The 26,407-nt window shown below is 39.2% G+C and overlaps 1 protein-coding gene across 6 annotated transcripts in view; it reads left to right on the top strand.

The window, feature by feature from the left end:
• FBXL5 (F-box and leucine rich repeat protein 5) overlaps positions 1-26,407 on the top strand; it is an 82,984-nt gene that overhangs the window by 11,254 nt on the left and 45,323 nt on the right. For 2 of the 6 annotated variants that reach the window (XM_016951373.4, XM_063808643.1), the window contains exons 2-3: positions 10,545-10,740; positions 25,799-26,014. In XM_016951373.4, coding sequence (XP_016806862.1) covers positions 25,880-26,014 — 135 coding nt within the window. In that variant the 5' untranslated portion in view covers positions 10,545-10,740; positions 25,799-25,879. Of the gene's footprint in view, positions 1-2,432; positions 3,098-6,131; positions 6,212-10,544; positions 10,741-14,992; positions 15,262-25,798; positions 26,015-26,407 lie in introns of those variants that run through there. The other 4 variants (XM_063808642.1, XM_063808644.1, XM_517113.7 and 1 more) reach the window with 4 other exon arrangements.

Below are 26,407 nucleotides of genomic sequence, written 5' to 3'. Positions count from 1 at the left end.
GGATGAAAAAAGATATGATGGTAACACCAATTAAAGCTGGAATCTCTGTATTATTAGACAAAGCAGATTCCAGAGCAAAGAATACTGCCAAGGATGAAGAATGCAAAATGGAGCAACCACTGGAAAATACTTTGACTGTTTCCTGTAAAGTTAAACGTATCTATCATACGTATGATCTAGCCTTTCTACTCCTAGGTATTTACCCAAGAGAAAATGAAATATTTGTTCATGCAAAGACAAATGTCCATTGTAGCTCTATTTGTAATGACCAAAATTTAGAAACAACCAAAGTGCCTATCAAGTGAATAAACTGGAATACAATGGAACACATATGAGAATACTACTTAGCAGTGAAAAGGAATGAACTGTTGATACACACATGCAATTCATTTCAAGGTACACCTCCATAAAGCTTGTTAAAAGCTTGAGTCAGGAAGTGAGATATAACAATACAGTAGCTCTAATTTTATTTCTTTCAAAATTTCTATAATAATGTCCTTTTCCATATGTTGCAAAATTTCAGGAGCATGTAGTACCTGGGGTGATTACTGCCCCTTTAACAATAATGTCTTTTGGAACCCTTGGATAAGTTGGAATGTTGAAATCCCTGTAATTATAAATATAGTTCATAAAAAATAATGAAAATATCAGTAAAATATGTGGTATTATTACTTAGATATTGTCTTTGGAAATGTTTGCCAAATAGTAATTGCTTTTCAATAAGAAAAAAAGTACTGACCAACTAGTATTGAGTATTTAATAAAAATAACTTTTCATAGTGTGAAATCAGCAGACTGTCTTTGGATGCCAGAGTTTTGTTACATTTTCTGTGGGTTGATGATCATTGAAGCCAAGTATTGGGTAAAAGGGGAGTATTTATTATCATTCTTTCTACTTTTATGTTTGTTTGAAATTTTTTATCATAAAGCATTTTTTTTTGAGACAAGGTCTCTGTTGCCAAGGCTGGAATGCAGTAGCACAACATTTAAAAAAAATTATATTATCTAGCAATAGATATTCTATTCCTGAAAATACATTTCTGTTGTTTGATATATAATGACATTCTGTTAACAAAACACTACATATATGATGGTGGTTCCATGAAGTAATACTGTATTTTTACTCTACCTTTCCTAGTTTTGGATACATTTAGATACAGAAATACTTAACCTTTGTGTTACAATTGCCTACAGTAAAGTAACATGCTGTACTGGTTTGTAGCCTAGGAGCAAGAGGCTGTATATATAGCCAAAGTATGTGGTTTGCATCTGGGTTTGTGTAAGTATGCTCAGATGTTTGGGCAGTGACAATGGCCTAGTGACAGATTTCTCAAAATGTATCCCTGTTGTCAAGTAACAAATACTCAACTATATATCTAATTCAGTTGTGTCTGAGGTTATATTTAAACAACATGGTGTATCCTGTACTAACCGATCTTCCTACGTTTCTCTACAAGTGTTATGCAGCTTATTTTCAACAAGGTGGATTATGAAGTCTGTACAGACTTATAGTAACTAGTTGCTTCCAAATGTTCTGCAGTGGTAAAAAGTAAATGAGCTACTGTGTTGTCACTCTGGATAGTTTTTAATTAATTAGCTGAGATTTAAAGTTATACATACCATATCCAGACATGTTAGAAGAAAATATGTGAGTTGTTTTCTGTCTCACAATATGCTTTAATGATGATAATAAGGCTTTATCACTAACAATAGTGCAATAACTAAGAAATTAGTCTGGGAACTTGAATGTATTTTTTTCCTTTGTCAGTGAGTTCAGCATCTTATATCCAAATAGCGTTTTTAATTTTGAAGATTTTAAGCCTTTATTTCAAGAATACCATTGACACATTTGATAAATGCACATATTAAATTATCTTCATTATAATCTTTTATACTTCCTTTTTTCTTTTTAGAATGTGACTTGTACGATGTTGGCTGTTGGTTTGAAATAAACAAAGAACAATACAAAAACCAAGTACAAAGAACAATACAAAAACCAAGTACAAAAAAAAATAAAAGAATGTGATTTGAATAAAGTCAAAATTTGCTGTTTAAAAACTCAACACTTTTCTCTGTTTTGTCACTTATTTTACATCCCAGATCCAGCAGTTGAACTTGAGCAGTTTTTACTTCATCATTCTTGATTATTTTTATTTTTGAAAATGTGGTTCAAGTGTAATTTGTAGTTTGATTAAAATGTTACAAGTTATAAATTTGAAAATACCATACTAGATAATGTGTTTTGACAAATGAACTGACCATTTACAACTGATACTTTTTTTGTCTTTATACTTCTGTCAGTAGCAGATGAAATCTTTCACACATTAAGTCACAAATAATTGAATTTTATTAACCAAAATTTTAATTGTTACAATCATTGGCTTTTCGATTAAGTTGATAGTTAAATTGACCATCTGTTTTTTTTTTTTTTAGAGATAGAGTTTTGCTCTTGTTGCCCAGGCTGGAGTGCAATGGCGCAATCTTGGCTCACCGCAACCTCCACCTCCCGAGTTCAAGCAATTCTCCTCCCACAACCTCCCGAGTAGCTGGGATTACAGGCACCCGCCACCACGCCTGGCTAATTTTGTATTTTTAGTAGAGACGGGGTTTCTCCATGTTGGTCAGGCTAGTCTCGAACTCCTGACCTCAGGTGATCCGCCCGCATTGGCATCCCAAAGTGCTGGGATTACAGGCGTGATAAATTGACCATCTTATACCAGGAAGTCAAATGAGAAGACATCAGTAAAAATATTCTGGCCAACTCATGTTTTATTTATCATATCCTCATTATTAATTGCTTCTCATAATGCCACAGTTTGTCATGGTATTTGTGGCAGCAGGCAAAGTCCTTGTTCAGACTTTGATTAAATTGCTGTGGCATTTTTCTATTAAAAAGATCTCCTGTTTCAATCTATAGTTTGCCTGTGATCTGTGGGTTAAAAAGAGCTATTTTTTAATACTATTTTTAATAGTATTCAAATGGAATACTATTCCATTTGATTCAGTGTTTTGAGATAATATATGATTTTGCTTAGTCTCATTTGGATGAAATGAATATTTCCAGATCTACATGTCAAATAAGAGGGTACTACAACTTGGTATGTAACTCCTAAAAAATAGAAATTGTTTAATATGAGTTAAAACTTCAATTTTAACAAATGTTGAGTTCCTATATCATATGCCAAGCATTGGACTAGGTACTTGTACATGTTTTCTCATGGACTGCCATCAAGGTTAAAGAGGTTGCCCATGATCATGTGGCTGTTTAGTGAAAGAGCCAAGAACCTAAGTACTACGACGTGTATTCAGGTGCCCTTTGCACTGTCCCATGATTCAAATCATTAAAGGTGGGATGTGATTTTCAAGATTATTTAATAGCTGCAATTTGTAATGGGTACAAATATGGTTTATAATGTTTACATTAAACTAGCAACTATGCAACATCTAGTAATTTTTAAATTATGATTATTTTGATTGATAATTTATAATTGTATACATTTATGAGATACAATGTGATGTTTTGATATATGTCTACAATGTGGAATGATTACATCAAGCTAATTAACACATTTAGCACTCCATTTGCCTATCTTTTTTTTTTTTTATGGTGGGACATTTGAAATTTACTCTTAGTTTAGTTTAGTTTTGTTTGTTGAGACAGGTAGCAGCTCTGTCACCCAGGCTGGAGTGCATTGTTGGGATCACAGCTCACTGTCGCCTTGGCCTCCCAGGCTCAAGCCTCAGCCTCCCGAGTAGATGGAATCACAGGCACACACCACCACACCTGGCTAATTTTTTTGATGTTCAGTAGAGACAAGGTCTCACTATGTTTCCCAGGCTTCTCTTAGTTATTTTGAAATATTTATTATTATTGACTGTAATCACCCTGCTGTCCAATAGATCTCAAAACCTATTCCTCCTGTCTACCTGACACTTTGCATGCTTTGATCAACAACTCATTCCCACCCCCACAGCCTCTGGTAACCATCATCCTCTCTTTACTTATATGAGTTTAACTTTATTTTAGATTCCACAAATGTGAGATCATGTGGTATGTGTCTTTATTTTATTTTTTTAGGCAGGGTCTTGCTCTGTCTCCCTGGCTGGAGTGCAGTGGCGCCATCATGGCTCATTGCAGGCTGGACCATCCTGGGCTCAAGCAATCTTCCCACCTCAGCCTCCTGAGTAGCTGGGACTACAGGCATGCACCACCATACCTGGCTCATTTTTTAACTTTTTGTGGAGGTGGAGTCTACTTATGTTGCCTAGGCTGGTTTTGAACTCCTGGGCTCAAGTGATCCTACTGCCTTGGCCTCCCAAGGTGCTTGGAGTACAGGTGTGAACCACCGTGCCCAGTCCCAAAATTCATATTTTTAAACTGAAAAGCCAAGTCACCCTAAAAGGTTTGTATTACAAGAACAAGATAAGGAAATGGTCATTTTTTTTTAAAAAAAAAAGGTTGTCAGTAGGAAATTGAGGCAATTCTGTTTGTATGCATTTGGCCTCAAGGAAGTGATTCAGCTTCCTCTTGCATTAGCTCAAGGGTGTGGCTTATGGTCTTGGACAGTTCACTTGTGATCCAGATTCCTTTGGAGGGTGTCAGAACAGGTGTAGGTACACTAATCATCGGATTCCTACCAACAGCCAAATCTGTCTCAGTTGAGAGCCATGTATTTTACTGGGTTCTTTTTTTCCCTTAAATTTAAGAATTTTGGACTGGGGGCCAGATATTCCCATCCTAAGTTTGTGTTTCTTTTCTCAGATAAACTTTATTTCTGCTCAACTAGCATAGAATTTCATTTTTTATTACATATTTAAAAACATATCGGGGCTCTAGTATGCACAATGCTCTAGGCTAGGCAGTGGAGTTGGGAAGAAGAGTGGGAAAGAGTGAAACAAATATAAACTTGGGTTATATTTGAATATTAGCTGTGGGTGTTTAGCATTCAAGTAATTTTAGATACATCTCGCAAATTTGTAAGGTAGTCCCAAATTAAGTTTTACTGAATTGGTTGGGGTAATTCCTGCAAGGTAGACCATCCTAAGGGTAGAAGAAATGAGCTGTACTAATAATAAGCCGTTGTTGGAGAGAAGGAGGGATTCTGATTATAGGGGTATGGCTGTACCTCAAGTTTGCCTTGGCTAAGATGCCTGACACTGCATCTGATGCCCAGGGAGGTAGGGGGCTCTAAGTAAATATGGTTGACAGCTACTTCACGTAAACACATGAGTTGAAATAACCCGCCACTGGAACCCTTTTAACAATATGTCACAAATGAGAAAGGCATTCTTTCCTACATTGGCAGCTAAGCTCATAATGGCTACCTGAAAATAGAGGGTTCGAGGAAGAATGGGAGAGACACGTGGCTCAGTTTTCATCTGGGGTAGCAATGTAGCTGTAGCGGGAGTGAATTTATGACTGAGCACATGAAAAACATTCCTGATAATTCAGAAGCCCTTTGCATTAGGTAAGGGTGGGGAGATTTTGCTGAAGTTTAGGTTCTAAACTTCAACCTTAAACTTAATGAATCATTAAGATTCACATATTAATGATATTGTGACATTTGTACCTGTAGGCTGTTGGGGACTGCAGAAATAAGGGTTATATAAAGATGAGCAGGACAGGAGTGGTGGCTCATGCCTGTAATCCCAGCACTTTGGGAGGCCAAGGTGGGCAGATCACCTGAGGTCAGGAGTTTGAGACTAGCCTGGCCAACATGGTGAAACCCCGCCTCTACTAAAAAATACAAAAGTTAGCCGGGCGTGGTGTCAGGCGCCTGTAATCCCAGCTACTTGGGAGGCTAAGGCAGGAGAATTGCTTGAACCCGGGAGGCAGAGGTTGCAGTGAGCTGAGATCGTACCATTGCACTCCAGCCTGGGTGACAAGAGTGAAACTCCGTCTCAAAAAAAAAAAAAAAAAAAAAAAAAAAAAAAAAGGATGAGGGCCCACTTTGGTGGGGGAAAAAGATATGTTTATGTCAATAAAATAAACAGTATATTTAACTTTATAAGTGAGGTACTGTACTAGGTACCTCATCAGATGACACATAAGAGTGCCTGGGTCCTGCTTAATAGGAATTAGTGTGCCAATATGATTTAACTGAGGGAGAGTCATTAGATTTTTTGTTTTAGAAACATTGCTGACTAGCTGGTTTGGTGCAAGGATTGAAATGAGAAGCTGAAAGCAGGGAAACCAGTAGTTCAAGCAGAAGGTAAGTAGGGCCCATACTAGGTCTGTATTAGTGTAAGCAGAGAAGGGATGAATTAGAGATGTTTGAGAGGACTGAGTGATGGAAAAATGAAAGCTTTTAAGATAACTCCAAAATCTCTAGAAGCAGTATTGTGTGTTACCTAAAAAGATAGAAGCTCTGAAGCCAGACTGCCTAAGTTTGAATCTTGGCTCTGCTATTTCTTAATGGGGTAGTCTTGGGCAAATTATGTAGCTTCTTTAAGTTTTTCATCTGAAAAATCAGGATAAGAGTGCCTACAATTCATGCAGTCATTCTGTGAATATAAATACTCTAAAACCAAAAAGTCTTTAGATTGGTGACTTGCACTCAGGTTTGTTTGCTATCATTATATTAGCCAGGGTAAGTCAATGAACAGTGATGAAAATGAGATGAGAATACAGAAACCTTGGCAAACTCAGAGGACAGAAAATGGTGAGTTCACTTTTGGACTTACTGAATCTGTAGCTTCTGGCAAATGATAGTCACCTAGTGTTTGTTGAGTAGTGACAGAAATAAGCAGATTTTTCTTTAAAAAAAAATTATGTGACAGGTACTGTTGTGAGCTCTTTGACTATATAATCTCATTTAATCTCCACCACAGTCCACTAGAATAGGTAGTAGTATTTCCATTTCACAGATGAGTGAGCAGAATAGTGAACAGGTTTGTGGCTTAACGGTAGTAGCAAAGTCCTCATTCCCAGAAGGCAAAAGAGGTTCTGTTTTACCCTGCTGGTAGTAAGTAAGAAAGTGGACCAGCTGAGATTTGAACCCAGACAATCAGTCCAACTCCAGTGTGCTGAATGAACCACTACAACAGGTCAAACCATTTTGAAACCTCTGGCCCCTAATATCTTAATAGAGATACTGAGACTAGAGTCTATTATGGTATCCTATTTCATACAGTGTTAGGTGTCTAATAATAAAGATACCTATCATTTATTGAATGGCTACTATGTCCCATGCAGTGGAGTACTTAGTGTATTGTTAGTTTTTCAATAATGAATGACTATTATCAATGTATAATATTACCCCTATCTTTGGAGAGGAATATCATACAAATATTATGGTATATATAAAGGAAAGGATATCATTTCTAGGAATTTTCAGTAAAAGACTGGCAAGAATAAACATATGTAAACTTGTAATTCTTCATGAATAATAGCATTCCTTTTATTTTGACCCATCTTAAAGCTACCCAAATTAGAAAGTTACATTTGGTAAATATTTTACAACCATTTCTTATTTACTCATTGCTTACCCTGCACACTAGGTCAATATGCTCTACTGTTTTATGGGTCAGTTATTCAGTGACAGAAAGATTATTTTGACAAAGATCTGGTAGTAACAATTGTGCACACTGAACATTTTTTAAAATCTGGGAATAATGTTTAGCCACAAACTTGTTCACTATTCTGCTGTTCCTTGTCAGCAACAAGAACACCTTTGCAAAGACAAAAAAAAATTACATCTTACTATAGTATCAGCTACCTAGGAGTAGATTACATAAAGATAATGGATTGAATGGATTGATTCAATTTTAACTACCTCTAGAATGATATTGAAAAAAACAATTTTTATCCTTCACCATTTCTGGGCTGGGAATGGTGACGAGAGGCTCACTTGAATTATCCAAGTAGAGCTTTTTTATTACCAGTGATTTCTAAGCTTGACCTTTTCAAGGAACAATGCATATCTGATGATCTCTTGGGATAGTCTCATTATTTAATGTATATAGCAATATTAAAAGATAGTATTGAATGCTTAATATGCCAGGTACTGTGAAAGCCTATTACACTTATTCTGTTAATCTTTACAACAACACTATGAAGTATGTTTTACTCTTTTTCATAGTTTATTAAGTGAGGACCTAGAAACTCAGAATAGATGATTTGCCCTGGGTCACACAAGTGCCACCACCTTTGAACTTAAATATGAAGACTACCCTCTAGAGTTGGTAGAGCCGTGGAAGGAGCCTATGCCCCTAAATAAAGTAGAGCTGTCAAACCAGTTCTGGACCACGTTTAGCCAGCTTCAAAGATGGCCCTCAATTAATCCCTTCGTTTATTAGGTACACCATTGTGTAAGCAATCCCCTCCCACACTGTACTGGGGTTGTTCTGTACGACCAGTAGCATAGGCATGAGTGATGGGATGTCTCTTCTGAGATTATGTTATAAAAGACTGACTTATTTTGGGTTTGAAATCATTTGCTCTCTCTCTTTATTGGCCCTCAGCTTGAGGAAAGCAAGCTACCATATTATAAGTAACTCCATAGAGAGTACCATGTGGTGAGGACCTGAGGTCCTTATTCTAACAGCCTATGAGGATGTGAGGCCTCTCAACAGCCACCTGAGAGAACCTGAAAGCAGATCCTTCAGTCCTAGGTTATGTCATCGGATGATCACAGCTTTAGCTGCCAATCTGACTGCAGCCACATGAGAAAACCTGATCTAGAACCACCCCATAAGCCACTCTGTAATTCCTGATCCTTAAAAACTGAAATAATAAAGCCATTTAAGTTTTAAAGGGTGCTTAAGCCATTCAAGTTTTGGGTTAATCTTAAGCAACAACAGATAACTAATACATGAGAAAAAGAGAAAAAAAGACCCCATCTTGCTTAAGGCACTGTTATTTTCTATTTTCTGTCACTTACAACTAAATGTGACAAGTCCCTTCTCCAGTTAATTTGTAGAATTAACCTAAAGAAACAGCTTTGAAATACTATTCCTAAGGTTCCCAAACACTGAAAATTGGCAGAGACCAAAGAGAACATCATGACCAATCTGCTCATTTTACAGGTAAAATAGCTAACATTTAGTGCTTCCCATGCCAGGCTCTGCTAAATTCCATAAAACACTTAGTTCTCAGGATACTCTGGAGACTCACTATCCCTTTACAGATGAGAATACTGGTTCCACACTCCAACCCATTTTGCTTTACTGTCTCTTCACTGTAAAAGAACACTTTTAAAACAGTGCAATTACAAGCACATGCCAAAGTTTTGTTACAACCTTGCACACAGGGGAAACACCTATAGTAGTCCAAAGAATCACCTTGGTAGAGACATTTTAGGGAAAGTGAATGGAACTAATCACAGTTAAATTGGTTACACAAATAAAATAATGATTCGTTAAAGGTTACCTAACTTTTTTTTTTTTTTTGAAATGGAGTCTTGCTCTGTCACCCAGGCTGGAGTGCAGTGGCTCAAACTAGGCTCACTGCTACCTCCTTCTCTCAGGTTTAAGTGATTCTCCTGCCTCAGCCTTTCCAGTAGCTGGTACTACAGGCGTGTGCCACCATGCCTGGCTAATTTTTGTATTTTTAGTAGAGATGGAGTTTCGCCATGTTGCCCAGGTTGGTTTCAAACTCCTGACCTGAAGTGATCCGCCCACCTTGGCCTCCCAAAGTGTTGGGATTACAGGCGTGAGCCACCGTGCCGGGCCACCTAACTCTAGACTGACTTATCTGGATGACTGGTGACAGATTTCCCTTAACAACAGCCTGGGAGAGTCCTTTTTACACATGTTGTAGATTAATTAATATGTATTAATAATCTAGCACCTTTTATCACTCAAAAGTGTCCCAGACCAAGTCTTCACAGTCGAGGAAATGAAGTTTCCAGAATGGCCAAGTGATTTGCCGTAGATCTTGTGGGTAGGTAGGTAGTGAGAAGTGGGATTAGAGTTCAAATCAATGTTTCGTGTATTAGCCAGGCTATTGTTCAGTGAACACAAATAAGATGTATACATGACATCTCTATTTCTAGGTAGCTCTCAGCATTTAAATTTTTTAGGAGGTGTCTTGTGTAATTGGGGATTTTTTGGTACTCTGTTTTGAGTTTTTAAAACAATGTCGGGGCTGGGTGCGGCGGCTCATGCCTGTAATCCCAGTGCTTTGGGAGGCCATGTGGGAGGATTGCTTGAAGCTAGGAGTTCAAGATCAGCCTAGGCAACATCATGAGACTGCACCTCTACAAAAAATAAAAATAAAAAATTAGCCTGGTGTGGTGGCACGGGCACGTAGTCTTAGCTATTCTGCAGCTGAGAAAGGAGGATCATTTGAGCCTAGGAGTTTGAGGCTGCAGTAAGCTATGTTTTTGCCACTGCACTCCAGCCTGGGTGACAGAGTGAAACCCTCTTTTTAAAAAAAAAAAAAATGTCAGGGGTAGGGAGGAAGGAAACAGAACTGATACTTTCCTAATACTTTTTTTTCCCCTCTCTGTAGGCAGGGATTAAGCAACTGCCTGCCAGATTTCATCATTACAATGAATGTAACTCTGACACTTTACAGGAACTTATCATTTCTTTCCATTCCAGAAACTTGTGATACTTTCTCACTACATGGTGCAAACAGCTGAGTCAAGTTGTCCCTGAGAGTAGCCACCTTTCCCTCAGGCCATACACATGGAACCATTCTTTCTCCCTACAAGTCAGCCCATAATAGAGCCTCTGGTTGAAAATCAAGATTTTGGTGTTCACTTGGCAATATTTACTAAGAGGTAAATGACGCAAGGTAGGTGACATAAAGGTATATTTGGGAAATGGAAGGCTCTTCTCTGTCTGAAAATTTTGCAGGGAAACTTTATGGACCACTATACACATTATATCTCCAGATTTAAAATGAAAGAGACTATGATTTTAGTATTATCTAAGCTTCTCTTCAAAAGAAGATCTAAGGAATGGGACTACTCTATATTTGGACAGTTAACGTAGTTTGCGGTGCAGCTCACATTCTCCTGGTAGAAGGAATTAGAAATCTGAGTAAAGAGGTTCCCAGAACTGAATCTTACCCAGTACCCAGTTTAGGAATCAATTTTTGCTTATGAGGTCAAAATGAGAACTCTTTAAAGGAGGGTAACAATTGTTGAAAGAAGGACTTTAAATATAGCTTGTTTGGATTAATTTTTCTTAAAAACCATATATGTATATTACTGAATAACAGGAGTATTTTGGTTTGTAAAAACTTCAAATTCTCATTCATGCAGCAAGAAATATTTTATGCCTACTATGTATGCCTACTAGTTCAGGGAATGTAGATAAACATTATTACATAATGTCAGGTACTTAAAACTGCTAAGAAATTATTTTACTGGGTACCCTTCCATTTATGACATTCTTCTGATTTTTTGTCATTAAATATATTATTTAGTTAAAGCACAGGAGGGACTGGAATTAATGAGGAAGAAACATTGATCACTGCAGCTGATTAAGGATGGGGTGGATAGTATGAAACTTTGAGTTTAAAAGCTGGGAAATTCCAAGAACAGTAATCAGGATTTATTCAACTTTATATCTCAAGCTCCTGCTGCATATTGGGTGTCCAGTTTAACGCTGAATATGAAAAAATTAAGTCTCTGGAGTCCCAGATGGATAATTTTTCTTAATATTTAATGCTGAACTTAAGGGCCACTTCTACCAGAAAGCCCTCTGTGGCTATCTAGAAAGTAGATTAAGACATCATCCTATATGTGCCTGTCTTAGTCTGTTTTCTATTGCTTATAACAGAATACCTGAAACTGGGTAATTTATAAAGAAAAAGAATTTATTTCTTACAGTGTGGGGCTGAGAAGTCTATGGTCAAGGGGCTGCATCTGATGAGGGCCTTTTTTCTGGTGGCGACTCTGCAGAGTCCCAAGGCAGTGCAGGACATCACATGGCGAGGGACTCAGCATGCTGGCACAGGTCTTTCTTCCTCTTGTAAAGCCACCAGTCCCACTCCTATGATAACCCATGAATCCTTTAATCCATGAATGAATTAAGCCATTCATGAGGGCAGAACTTTCATGACCCAATCACCTCTTAAAGGCCCCACTTCTTAATACTGCCTTATTGGGGATTAAGTTTCAGCATGAGTTTTAGAAAGGACAAACATTCAAACCACAGCAATTCCTAAATCAGCCTGCTGCAGCAGTTGTTGATTGACTATTTTGATGGACAGTAAGGATCAACTCTGGTACTGAGTGAGGACTATGATTCCAACTGGGTCAAAATGTAAACATTCTTTCATTGCTTGTTTTCACAACTAATCCCCTATTAGGGAAAGTGCTGTGTCACATACTCAAACGGAGTGAAATGCCTTAGAATTGACCTTCCCTGGCCAATAACCCTTTCCAGGGTTCTCAAAATTAGGCTTGGAAACTACTATAGAAGAGGCCTATTGGTAACAGAATAAGTTATATTTTTAGGTTGCCAGAGAGAGAATGAGAGTAGGTAAGAGAAACGACCAATTCTACCAGTTATTCTACAATGTGGGTTTTCACCGCTCTGTTCACATGCCTTATTCAGACTTCTTGTGGTGGTCAATTGCTAGATGGTCTGTTGGAATTATCTGCTGTCATACATCCAAAAAGGTCTCACAGAGAGGTAAAGTGACAACCTTGGTCTTAATAACCCTCCCAAATCTGCTGTAGTTGCAGTAACCTATGGTAATGATACTACATTGATCAATGACCTCTCTAGAGCTAAAGTTCAGTAAAGTCAGTCATTTATTTTGGATATATCAGGTGATTAACTGCTACATAATTCAGCATATGGAGCTAATGTTAATAGCTTTCCATGGGAAAAATTACTCACAGGGCTTATTTTTAAAATCACTTTATTTCTTTCATTTTGTCATCTAAAACAAATTCCTTGAAATGGCCAGTGTCCAAAGTGGCTGTTACTACTTTTCAGCTGATTATAGAGCTTCAAATCTGGGTTACAGTGAAACTGTGTGGATGGACTTTTTTTGTTGTTGTTGCCAAATACCTTTTTAATGTGTCTGGTTCTACAGATGGATACACTAGTGAACAGCACAGACACAAACAGTTGATTGGACAAGACAACATAGCATATTAAACGTTAGTAAAAATGAGGAAATTACACAGTGCTATGAACTACCCTCATTCTTTTTTCCAACATATTTACTGAATACTCACTTTATGACAGACATCATTCTAAGTGCTGAGGATAAAACAAAGTGCATGTTCTTATGGAGCTCATTTCTCTATATAACTGGTTCACCTGAGGTCTGATTCTGCATTCCAAGATAGCTGGAGTGAAAGATTAGTATGAGGTAAAGAAATAGAGGGTAAATAAGAAAATGCTCTCTGGAAGTTATTAAAAAATATAGAGGCAAAGTCCTAGCAAAAGAACGAGAAACGGGGTGAAAGGGAGGAGGAGGAAGAGAGAAATGAATCTTTATTAAATATTTTATTATTATTCTATTTCTTAAGCATTATTCCTGCTTCTTAAGACAGACTGTGAATAAGCCATCTCTGTATCCCAACTAATGCAATGACTCTGGGGGTACTGTCAGATCCAGATTTATATGACAGATTTTTGACTTACTAATTTGTGGGACCCTAGGCAACTACTAGAATGTCTTGAAGACTTAATTTCCTGCAGCACTACCTCATAGAGTTGCTTTAAAAAAGTATTACTAGCTTACAGACGGTACTGTTATAAGTGCTTCAAATATATAAATCCTCATAAAGATTCTGAGGTAGGCATTATTAGCTTCATTTCATGTCAGAGCAAACTGAGGCATAAAGAAGTCATATAGCTTGTTAACGGTTGTATAGCTAGTGTCTGGCAAAACCAGGAATCTTAACTTCCAGAGTCTGTGGTTTAACCACTGTTCACACTGTCTATAATAGCATATAGTAATATAAGATTAGAACTAAATAGGGTGCATTCCACTGCAAAGTTCTTTCTCACCTTCTTCTACTCCATTATTTGTTGACTATTTACTGATCCCCATGTTGTCTTGCAACTGTGATAGATAATAGAGAACAAGGGTGAACACAGCATATCTGGTTCTTGCCCTCCTGGAGGTTCTGGCCATTAAGCAAATAACAATTCCTCCCAAGGTTCTCAGGCTTCCCTGTTTTTCTCCTATGTCTCTATCTGTCCAGCAGTACTCCAGCCAACCAATCTAAGACTGACCGGTGTGAGCAGAGAACAGGGTCTCCAGGAGGTCTGTGGCCAGGGCCAGGCGATTTATGGGAAAGAGGCAGACATTTTCCTGGGTTAGTGACCTTGTTTTCTCTCCGAACCTCCGCTTAAAATGGCGGGATTTGTACCAAGGTTCTTTCCCGCACTAACCTTCCATTATTCACCCTTCTCCCCACCCCCAAGGCCCGTCGGGCCTATCCCTGACCCGCGTTCCTGCACTTGAGGTGCATTTCCGCACCTGGATCCCCAGATACTGTTTTTCCCCCACGTTGAGTCTCCCGAATTTCACCAGAACTCTCTCTCGCGGTCTCTGCCCCGCCCCTCGCACCCAGGTCCCGCGCCCGCTGTGGGCTGCCGCCCGGGACCGAAGCTCTCAGAGCCCGCAGCTCTGGTTCACCAACCGCTGGGCGGGAGCCAGGCCCGGCCTTTGAGTGGCGGGCGGGGTGGTCTGCGCTCGGCCCCAGGAAAAATCTGGCACGGGCCAATCGCAGGGAGGCGAAGGGCAGCTCCGGAGGTCCTGGCCAGACGCATTGGTCACCCAGGCCAAGCAGGCGTCGGGGCGTGGGCACAAGCAGAGCTCGCGGCCCTGACCGCGGCCATTGTGCTTGGCTGCCTCTCCTCAAGGCCTTGGTGGGCAGGGCAGCAACGGGAGAAGCGCCGAGAGCGCCACTGAAACGACTTTCCCCTACCCTCAGCTACTGTGCTTTCATGTAGTGAAAGAAACAGGGAAAAGGTTTGGGTTCCTTCTGCGGCTTATGAAGACGACAAAAAACGAAAAGAGTGGGGGCGGGAGGCAGAAGCCGCGAGCCTCTGCGCGCGCCCGGTCACGTGGGCCGCAGGGATCGCATGGCGGCCGCCTGCGCGCCCCCGCGTCCCCGCCGGCCAAGCCGACCGGGCGCGCGCGCCGACGGGGCGGGCGCATGCGCAAGGGGGCGCGCCGCCTCTGCCCCGCGGCGAGGGTGTCTATGGAGAGGCGGCGGCCGCGGCTGCTGAGGCGGAGGCTGAGGCAGTGGCGATGGCGCCCTTCCCTGAAGAAGTGGACGTCTTCACCGCCCCACACTGGCGGATGAAGCAGCTGGTGGGGCTCTACTGCGACAAGGTAACGGAGCGCTGAGCCTCCCGCTGTGGGCGGTGCGGGCGGCGATGGGGAGCGGGCTGGGTTCCTGGGGCGGCCTGGCCTGCGCCGCGCCCGCAGCCCGGTGCCGTCGCCGCGCGAGTAGCCGCCTGCGCAGCTGTCAGCGCCGCCCGCTCCCGCAGCCTGCCCGCCCGCTGCGAGGCCCTCGCAGAGCCGGCCTGGCCGCCGCCTCGGACGTGCTCTCGGGGCGGGCGGCGTCCTCTGCCGAGGGCCTGGCGGCTGAGGAGGGGCGCTACCGGCGTCACTGGCCGCCCTCGGGCGGGCCCACCGCCGCGCTGGGACTCCCGCTGCTGCCTCTAAGGAGAGCGGCCCTACCTCCTCGAAGCCCTGGGTGCCCCGGCCGGCCACCTGCGGTGGACTCCCATCTGCACCGAGTAGTTGTTCCCGTCCCCCGTCACTCCCCCGGGCCTGTTCGGTGCTCTCCGTGCAGACACCCACCCATCCTCTGCACCTCTCGCTGGCTTCCTGGCTGGAACTGCAGCGTCTCCCAGCTACCCGGTTCCTTTTACCCCTGGCTTTCTTCACTGGTTTGATTTGGGAGAAAAGCCAAGTTTAGAACTGAAGAACCTTCACTCTTCATGTGTCGTTATCGTTTTCCTTGCAACTTTTATTGCCCTGAACACTTACTGGATGTAGATTTTGTTCTAAGACAGCAATTCTCTCTTGGATTTCTTTATATGAGCTCGAATAAAGGGGGCCTCAGGAAAAGTTGGTTTAACTGTGAGAACCATCTTGGGCCCATAATTGGTGCAGCATAAGCTGAAGAGGCACTTTTGTGGAGATGGTTCAGGGCCCTTTGCTAGTGATTTTAAAACAGTATTAACATTCCACGTATTTGTCAGTTTATGTTGGGGAAAGTCATGGATATCTGCAAACCTCAGGCAGTCCCGTTTCTTGTGGAAATGATCCAACTAAATAAAGCATTCAAATGACTACTGTTTAAGCATAGAAATCAACTTTTAGGAATTCTCAGAAATTGCATAGTATTATGCAGAACCATTGTCTACAGAAAAGAGGGGTGTTTCATAGCTCAGCCAGGCGATTGGAGGATGCCCAGGGTATTCACTGCTAGGCCACACTCAAGACCAGCAATTTAAAGCAGTGACGTTGAATTTCAAATCTTAGCACTCCATCTTCTCCCTCCCTCCATTCTGAAAATTTAGAAACACCCAGTTCACATGTAGTTGGAAACACCAGGACTGTCTAGGACAATGGTTTGCAACCTCGGTTGCTTATTAGCCTTAAACTAAAAACTATTAGAAGTCCTGATGTCTAGGTCACTAAAATTAGGATTTCACCCAGACATCAGGTATAAATGATTAAAGCTCTCCATTTGAGTGCAGTATGCAGCTGAGGGTGAGAACCACTCATCTAGGAGAAGCATGAGGAATGGTTAAGCCATTAAGCAAAAGGGTATATCCCTGAATTTTTTACTTAGCAGTATTGTAGTGTTTTTATCCTCTCTGGCTTTTGAATATCGTTCATTCAGACACCATTCTTTAATAGCAGGAAAGAAAAAAAAATGGTCTCAAAAATCGAAAGTGGAAGTGAAGACTAACAGAATCCAAGGTTTTCTCCACTTTAGACTGTGGAGAGGTAGCCTAGGATCACCTGAAATTATATGGAAAATTTTGTGCGTGTGTCCATTTTCCTAGGGTGTTTGTAGCTTTAATCGATTTCCAGATGATTGTGACCTCCCAAAATAAAGAATCACAATTTAATTTACTTGCAGACTAAGGCTAAGCAGCCTTATTTTAAAATTTTCAAGAAGTTAGTCGCTCTTTTTCTGTGTCTCTTCCTGGTGGGTGAGAGTATTTGAACAAATTTTGAAAATGCAGTTGCTTTTTTACAAGATACCTGAGCCAAGAGTCTTTTCAGTAATGTTCCCACTTGCATAACTAGTTTAATAAAGCATTTTCAATTTGACATAGTGTAAGTCAAAATTATTACTAATTCTGAATTAATTAGATATAGTTAATGAGATTGTTGTATACGTTTATCACGAAGATTGAAAGTCCAGTTTTCTGAACTGAAACTGAGGCGATTTAGGGAAAAAAAAATGCATAGGAATTTTACATCTGGATTTCTTCTTGATACTGATAGCCAATGGAGATCTCTCTTAGGATGTCCTTTGGGAGCTAGAGTGGAAAATAAGTATTTTGTAATGGTTCAGTAATCTTAAAGGAATTAAAGGAAGAGTACCTTGTTTGTTTTTATTCATTTATCATCTCACGTTTTGCCATTATCCTTTGGTTGTATAGACCAAGGATATCCAACCAAACAGTTTACAATAAAACTATATAAAATGAGAACTAGCTTTTATGCTCAAACTAAAAAGGTACAAAATAGTTATTTCACTGTACAAATTTGGGCTCTGAATGCCCAGTTATTATCAAGAAGTCAGTTACTATTTTCAATATTGAACTTCTCAAGTACAATGTATTTTAGAAGCATCCATTTATTTACTAGCATCAAGTAAGCCACTTATATGCTTAAGCCAGTTAGTATAATGTATTCCAAAGTTATCTTAGTCTACTTATTTTTTAGGTATAAAGGTGAATGGGATGAGAAAATAAATTTTCAAAAGCTGACAGATGTATGTCTTAGACCATTTTAAATATTGCTGTACAATACCCGATTTAATACTTTGCCCATGGATTTCTTTTTACATTTGTAAAAAGTTTTATGGAAAGGTTTTTCACCTTTGTTATCCAGACAACAGTGCTTTGAGTTATGTAAAGACAAGGTATTTCTGTTTTATAGCTGGGGACTTAGAGGCCTAGATTAGCTAGGCCAAGGTTACATAAGCAGCTAGTGGTAGATTCAGATGGAAACCCAAGTCATTGTTAGGATTCCTAGTTTAATTTTCTTTATATTAAATCATAGTAGTTTCTTACTTTTTTGGGAACAATCTGCTAAGAAATCTCCTGCTAATTCACTGACCTTTCAGACTGGGATGATGTTAGTAAATATTTATATTGAATGACATCCTTTTTCCATTTTACTTCAATTTCTCAGTCTTTTCTCCAGTTCTCCAAGGTTAACTCCATTAATTCTGTCAGTGAGCATTGGAATTTCTACCGTCTACTCTGTAGTAGCTTGTACTACAGAAAGACGTTGGCAATGTGACATGTGGTCTCTAGTCTCAAAAAGTTTACAGTCCAGTATGTAATAACATCTATGCTAGGATGGAAATCCAAATAGGGTATAGTGGGAGCAAAGGGAGTTACATGGTCAGCTCCACATTAAAGTGTCAGGAGTGGTCTCTTTGAATTGATTTCTGAGAGAAGAGTAGGCTGTGGTTGTCAGGATGTGGTTAGTTCAGAGATTCCCAGGCTTATATATAAACCAGTTATTAAAAACTCAAGTGGTTGAGGCCTTAAGGTGTGCCCAAATTTTTCAGGTAAGTGTATTAAAAGTGCTGTTTACTTTTATTAAAGAATTTAATTTATTTATACATTTATTTATACAGATAGGACATTTTATGACCCAAAACTCTTAAGTGGGAAGAAGTTTAGAGTAATTTGAATATATTCTTTTTTAAAAAATGAGTGAGTATAGCTTTATTGTCAGTTTTCCTTCCCCCCTCCGCCATTTTTCTGCATACCTGTAACAATTTATTGACTGGCATTTGAGAAGATTGGCTTAGTGGAGAAAATATTGAATTGAGACCTGTGGAAGAAGGAAAAGGGAATTTAATGAGTTCTTACTACATGTCTACATTGTTTCTTTTAATCTTCACGAACTACGTAAGCCAAATATTATCCTTCATTTAAAGTTGAGGAAACAGTCTTAGTGGTTAAGTAACTTACCCAACTCATTCAATTAGTAATTAGTAGAGCCTGAATTTTAATCTTAGGATTTTTTTTCCCCTTCGGAAGCCCATGGGTTTTGCATTACCTTACTAGTTCTGCTACTTATTGGTAGCTCTATGATGTTATGCAAAACAGTTTACCTGTGGGTCATCATTTTTTCCATCTGTAAATTTGATCAGATACTTACTAAGGTTTCTTCACTGAGTATAAGTCTCCCTTGATTAAATTAAAGCATTGTGTGAGTGAGTAGACAAAGTAAAAATGTATTTGGGGGAATAATATATGTGTTTTTGTTATGCCGTTTTCTTATCTATTTTTGAATGTACTGTATCGTCTTTAAGTGACATACCACTTTCGAGAATCAGTTTGAAACCAGGCTGTAATACTTGATTTATCACTGTAGAATGTCTGAGACAGAAAGTCAGTTATAGGTTGGGCGCAGTGGCTCACGCCTGTATCCCAGCACTTTGGGAGGCCGAGGCAGGCGGATCATGAGGTCAGGAGTTCAAGACCAGCCTGGCCAAGATGGTGAAACCTCATCTCTACTAAAAATACAAAAATTAGCTGGGCATGGTGGCGGGGTCCTGTAATCCCAGCTACTCGGGAGGCTGAGGCAGAATTGCTGGAATCTGGGAGGCAGAGGTTGCAGTGAGCTGAGATCACACGATTGCACTCCAGCCTGGGCGACAGAGCGAGACTCTGTCTCAAAAAAAAAAAAAAAAAAAAAAGAAAGTCAGTTATAAATCCTTTTAAAATGTGGAAGATATCATGCTACTATTTGTTAATTATGTGTGTCCTTTTATATATATATAAGTTCTTTGTTGAATTTGTGAGGCATCAGAGTATATAACTTTATAGGTCACTAGGAACCTTTATATTTTACTGTAGAAGAGTGCTCTTCAAAATGTGTCCTGGGACCTATTGTAGTAGGTCATAAATCTCTTTTGTGGGTCCGAAACAGCATTAAAAATTTAAACCGAAAAGTAAATATTAGAGTACATCACAGATAAGAGAGGGAAATACTGTTCCCTGAAATTTGTTTGAAGTGTTTGTGATGCGTGTGAATCTGGATTGCACTATATTTCATACTGAAGGTCATGGTTAACAGTATTTGAAAAACAGTTTTCTAGAGCAACATTTCTTAACCAAACCATTATTGACATTTTGAGGCAGATGATTTCTTTTTTATGGGGGCTGTCCTGTGCGTTGTAGGATGTTTAGCCACATCCCTGGGTTTTATCCACTAGGTGTCAGTAGTACATTTCCAGTGGAGACAACCAAAACTGCCTCCGGATCTTGCCTTTTATCTCTGGGGGATGGTTAGTGGGGTGGCAAAATTACTGCCTTGGTGAGAACTGTTGCTTTAGAGCAAGTGTTCTTTCTGACAATTTACTCTCTTGGATCTGAAAAGATAGCTTTATTAATGGGACTAACATTGTGTATGTAGAAAAGTCATAGATGTTAGAGTTTTAGGGACTTGGTCTCGGTTTTGTTGTTCACTAGTTGTATGATGTGGGGTAAATTTTCTGCCTGAGACTCTGTTTGTTAGTCTGTAAAATGAGGATTTTGATATCTACCTTTTAGGTTGTTTTAAGAATTAAATATATAAAAACACTAGGGTAATTTCTCACACATCATTGGCTTCCTTCCATATGTCCTAGAATTATTAGTGTCCAGGTTTTTTTTCTCCATAAAGTCTATATGTGAAGGCAAACAATTTTAAAAACTATTTATATAAACAGATTTCAAAAAAGTTAAATTGTGTATATTCTGTTTATTCTTTTCTTTCTTTCTTTTTTTTTTTTTTTTTTTTGAGACGTAGTCTTGCCCTGTCTCCAGGCTGGAGTGCAGTGGTGTGATCTTGGCTCACTGCAACCTCTGCCTCCCGGGTTCAAGCAATTCTTCTGCCTCAGCCTCCTGAGTAGCTGGGACTACAGGCGTGTGCCAACCACGCCCAGCTAATTTTTGTAGTTTTAGTAGAGGTTAGCAGAGATGGGGTTTCACCATGTTGGCCTAGATCTCTTGACCTTGTGATCTGCCTGCCTCGGCCTCCCAAAGTGCTGGGATTACAGGCGTGAACCACTGTGCCCGGCCCTGGTTATTCTTTTAACGGCTAAATTTACTAACTTTAGGTACCGGGTTAAAAACGTTTGCACTTTTCATGTGGAGAAAAACTGAGTTGGGTAGTATCTTTAAGGACTTTTCTTTCTGTTGCTCTTTTTTTTTTTGGCTTTGTTTTCACTTCATCAAATCAACAAACATGTTGAGGATTTAATATAGATAAAAATCTTATTTCTTCAACCTGTTGTACAAAATATTTTGTATTCTCCACCAAGAATTTAACTTGATCTGTTGATCTGTTGACCATTTTTTCCCAGCTTTATTGAGGTATAATTGACAAATAAATATTGTATATATTCAAGGTGTACAATGCAATGCTTTGATATACATGTACATTGTATACTGATTACCAAAATCAAATTGACACATCCATCACCACAAACGATTACCCTTTGTGTGGGAGTGGTAAGGACACAGAGGATGTACTCTCAGCAAATTTCAAGTACATAATACAGTATTATTAGCTATAGTCACCATACTGTACCTTATATCCCCAGAACGTACTCATCTTAGAACTGAAAGTTAGTGTTCTTTTTTCAGCATCTCCCCATTTTCTCCATCCCCTGCCCCAACAACCACCTTTCATATTCTCTGCTTCTGTGAGTTCTGCTTTAGATTCCATATATAGTGAGATCATACATTATTTATCTCTCTGTATCTGGCTTATTTCACTTAGCTGTCTTCCAGGTTCATCTATGTTGTTGCAAATGACAGGATTTCCTTTTTTATGACTGAATAATATTTTATTGTATATATCACATTTTCTTTACTCATTTGTGGACAAGCACTCAGGTTGGCTCCATATCTTGGCTATTATGAATAATGCTGCATTGAACTTGGGAGTGCAGATATCTCTTAGAGATCCTAATTTTATTTACTTTGAACATATACTCAGGAATGGGATTGCTGGAACTTATGAAAATTAACATTTTTAATTTTTTGAGGAATTTCCATACTGTTTTCCATAATGGCTGTACCAGTTCCTTTCTAATGATATTTTATTTTGGTCTGAATACAGAATTAATAACAGAAAAGCCTACTAAATAAGCCTTACAGATGCCTAGGTAGGGCTTATATTCTGTGTTCTTTATATTAACTTATTAAATTATCACAGGTAGCCAGGTGCAGTGGCTTGTGCCCATAATCTCAGCAACTCAGGATGCTGAGTCAGGAGGATCGCTTGAAGTCAGGACTTTAAGACCAGCTTGGCCAACATAGTGAGACCCCGTCTCTAAAAAATAAAAAAGTAACTGGGTGTGGTGCGCACCACACCTGTAGTTCCAGCTATTCGGAAGGCTGAGGCCAGCAGGAGGATCACTTGAGCCCAGGAGTTTGAGGTTGCAGTGAGCTATGATCATGCCACTGCACTGCAGCCTGGGTGTCAGAGCAAGACCCTGTCTCAAAAAAATTCTCAGAAGAACTCTGTGAAGTAGTTAATATTATTAGCCCTGTTTTACAGATGAAGAAACTGAGGTACAAAGAAATGTAATGACTTGCTGGTAGAATGGATTTACACCTAGGCAATCTTGCCCTAGAGTCAGTGATTTTAACTACTGTGCTAGGTTAGCTGGATATAGATTCTACCTGTAATTTAGAGTCTCTTTATATAGTTACTATAGTTAATTTGACTGTCAGTTTGTGGCATGAAACTAATCTTTACCTTAATGTGTTATTAGATCTAAAAGAATTTCTAATAGTCTAATGAGAATATATGCAAAATTCCCTGTATGTCTTTTAATATATTATTTTTCTTAACTCACGTTAGGGCATTACAGTCTTCCCTTGGTATCCTCCTATTTTGTGGGAGATTGTTTTCAGGACACCCATGGATACCAAACTCCATAGATGCTCAAGTCCCTCAGATAAAATAGCATAGTATTTGCATGTAACTTACACATATCTTCCCATACGCTTTAAATCATCTTTAGATTACTTATAATACATAATACAGTGAAAATGCTATGTATGTAGTTGTTATATTGTTTTTTATTGTTGTTGTTTTTTATTTTTATTTTTTTCAACATTTTCTTTCTTTTTTTTTTTTTTTTGAGATGGAGTCTTGCTTTGTTGCCCAGGCTGGAGTGCAGTGGCATGATCTCGGCTCACTGCAACCTCTGCCTCCTGGGTTCAAGTGATTCTCCTGTCTCAGCCTCCCGAGTAGCTGGGACTACAGGTGCACACCACCACTCCCTGCTAATTTTTGTGTTTTTAGTAGAGACGGGGTTTCACCATGTTGGTCAGGCTGGTCTCGAACTCCTGACCTCAGGTAATCCACTCACCTCAGCCTCTCAAAGTGCTGGGATTACAGGTGTGAGCCACCATGCCCAGCCTTTTTCAATCCACAGTTGGTTGAATCTGTGGTTTCTGCATCCCCACGGAGGCTGACTGTGTTTACTTTTTGCCATTAAAAAAATAATATCTAGAAGCTGGAAACCATCATTCTCAGCAAACTGTCGCAAGGACAAAAAAACCAAACACCGCATGTTCTCACTCATAGTGGCAATTGAACAATGAGAACAACATGGACGTGAGAAGGGGAACATCACACACCGGGGCCTGTTGTGGGCTGGGGGGCGGGGGAGGGATAGCATTGGGACATATACCTAATGTTAGATGACGGGTTAATGGGTGCAGCACACCATCATGGCACATGTATACATATGTAACAAACCTGCACGTTGTGCACATGTACCTAAAACTTAAAGTATAATAATAATAAAAAAATAATATTTAGCATTAATGGTTTCTTTTGATTTTGTACCCTGCTTCTACTAAGGCTATTTTTAAGTTTGCCTTTTTTTTTTTTTCCAAAAAATGATACATGATAGTGTTTGCAGAGATTAGCCACTAATAGATTTTATTGTAATCTTGTGGGGCATTTCTTATGATTTAAAAAAAAATCTATAATATGTATTTAACTAAATATGTCCTGCCTGTGTTTTTTGTGTGGCTTAAGAGCCAAGCATCACTTTTACATTTTTAAATAGTTGGAAAAAATCAAAAGAAGAATAGTATTTTTTGACATGTGAAAAATTATATGAAATTTGAATTTCAGTGTTTATAAAGTTTTATGGAAATACAGCTACAGTCATTCATTTACATGTTGTCTATGACTACTTTTGTGCTACAACTGCTGAGGTAAATAATTGCTACAGACCACATGGCCTGCAAAAGTTAAAATATTTATTATCTGTCCTTTTATAGAAAAGTTGCCAATTCTTGCTCTAGATTATTTACTTATGTATTGCAGTTAACTGTTCATTGTCTTATTTACCTTCACTGGAATGGAAATTCCATAAAGGCAAGAAATCTTTGTTTTGTTCATTGATATATCCCAGGTACCAAAGAACAGTGCCTACCTCATCATAGCTACTCAGTAAATATTTGTATAGAGTAAAAAATGTATGAATTTATAAAAAATGAATATTTAATTTTCAAAATGATAATAGCTAATGTTTATTGAGTACTAACAACCATGTGAAATACAGATGTTTTATTATATCCATTTAACATCAAGATTAAACTAACACATTAAGAAAGAAAAGTAGGCCGGGCGTGGTAGCTCATGCCTGTAATCCCAGCACTTTGGGAGGCCGAGGTGGGTGGATCATGAGGTCAGGAGTTCAAGACCAGCCTGGCCAAGATGGTGAAACCCCATCTCTGCTAAAAAATACAAAAATTAGCCAGGCGTGGTGGCGAGCACCTGTAATCCCAGCTACTCAGGAGGCTGAGGCAGGATAATCGCTTGAACCCAGGAGGCAGAGTCTGCAGTGAGCTGAGATCATGCCCCTGCACTCTAGCCTGGGCAACAAAGCAAGACTCCGTCTCAAAAAAAAAGAAAGAAAGAAAAGTAACTTACCCAGGGTTACACAGTTAAGTAATGGTAGAACTGGTATCCCATCCTAGAGAATGTGACTTTAAAACTGGTTCACTATGACTCTTAAAATGCATAATCCACACTACTTTTTATAGAAGATAGTTAATTCTGTTATGTATAGTAGGAATAATTTTGTTTTAGGAGCTTCTATGTCATCTGTTTTGATGCTCTGTCATCAGACCGTCATTCCTGCTGATAACAGGCAATAAGACAGCTTAGATTATGTTCCATTTTAGGAATACTAGATACTTTAGAAAGCAAGTCTAGGAGGTATGGTGTTAGTAGCTTTTCCCCTTTCATCTACCCGTCTGTTGTATTTAACCTAATCAAGTTTCCCTCTTTAAAATTTCTGCCTGCCTGTATTTAGCATACATATAGAGTAATGAAATTTTAGGTTTAGAAGGGGCCTGGTTTAATCTCTTCTATTTAAAGAAACCGTGATTTGTGCACATATCATTTTTCTGTGTCACCAGGCCCTCCAGAATGCAAACCAACATCTTCCTGGCCTAGTGCACTTTTTATTATACCATTATAACTTGTTAATTTATGAATTTCTTTTATTTGTACTTTAACCAAGTGTAAGGGAAGTATGCTGTGTGCAAAAGTGAATAGGGATGTATTTGAATATTTTTTATTTGTGCATATTTGCACGTATTTATTACACTTTTCTTTTTAAATTTTTATTCAGCTATCTAAAACCAATTTTTCCAACAACAACGATTTCCGTGCTCTTCTGCAGTCTTTGTATGCTACTTTCAAGGAGTTCAAAATGCATGAGCAGATTGAAAATGAATACATTATTGGTTTGCTTCAACAACGCAGCCAGACCATTTATAATGTACATTCTGACAATAAACTCTCCGAGATGCTTAGCCTCTTTGAAAAGGGACTGAAGAATGTTAAGGTAAGTTGCAAAAATGGATATTCAACTGTCAAAACTTGTGCCATCTTCTGGTATGTCATTGAAAAACTTGTCACTGTTTTATAGTAAATGATGTAATGTTGAAAAAAATTATTTTGTCACTTGTTAAAGATGGCAAGGAAGACTATTTAAAAAGAACTACTGCAGTGGGGAGTTTGCAGTAGTGGAGAGAGATCAGGCCCGACGCTGAATACAGTAAGGACAAGTAGGGATTTATATCCAAGGGGCAAAGTGGGAAGAGTGGATGGAAAACTACTGAGGAAACATCAAGGCCAAGGGGATTCTTGCTAGACTAACTATAAAATTCTTGCTGAAGGCAGGAGGATAGTAACATATTGAAGGATCAGTAGTTTGATTAGATGTAGATGCAGATCA

The sequence above is a fragment of the Pan troglodytes genome, chromosome 3 (genome assembly GCF_028858775.2).
Source record: "Pan troglodytes isolate AG18354 chromosome 3, NHGRI_mPanTro3-v2.0_pri, whole genome shotgun sequence".
Classification (NCBI taxonomy): domain Eukaryota; kingdom Metazoa; phylum Chordata; class Mammalia; order Primates; family Hominidae; genus Pan; species Pan troglodytes.
The sequence above is the reverse complement of the archived record's forward strand: the minus strand, read 5'-3'. Positions and strand labels throughout refer to the sequence as shown.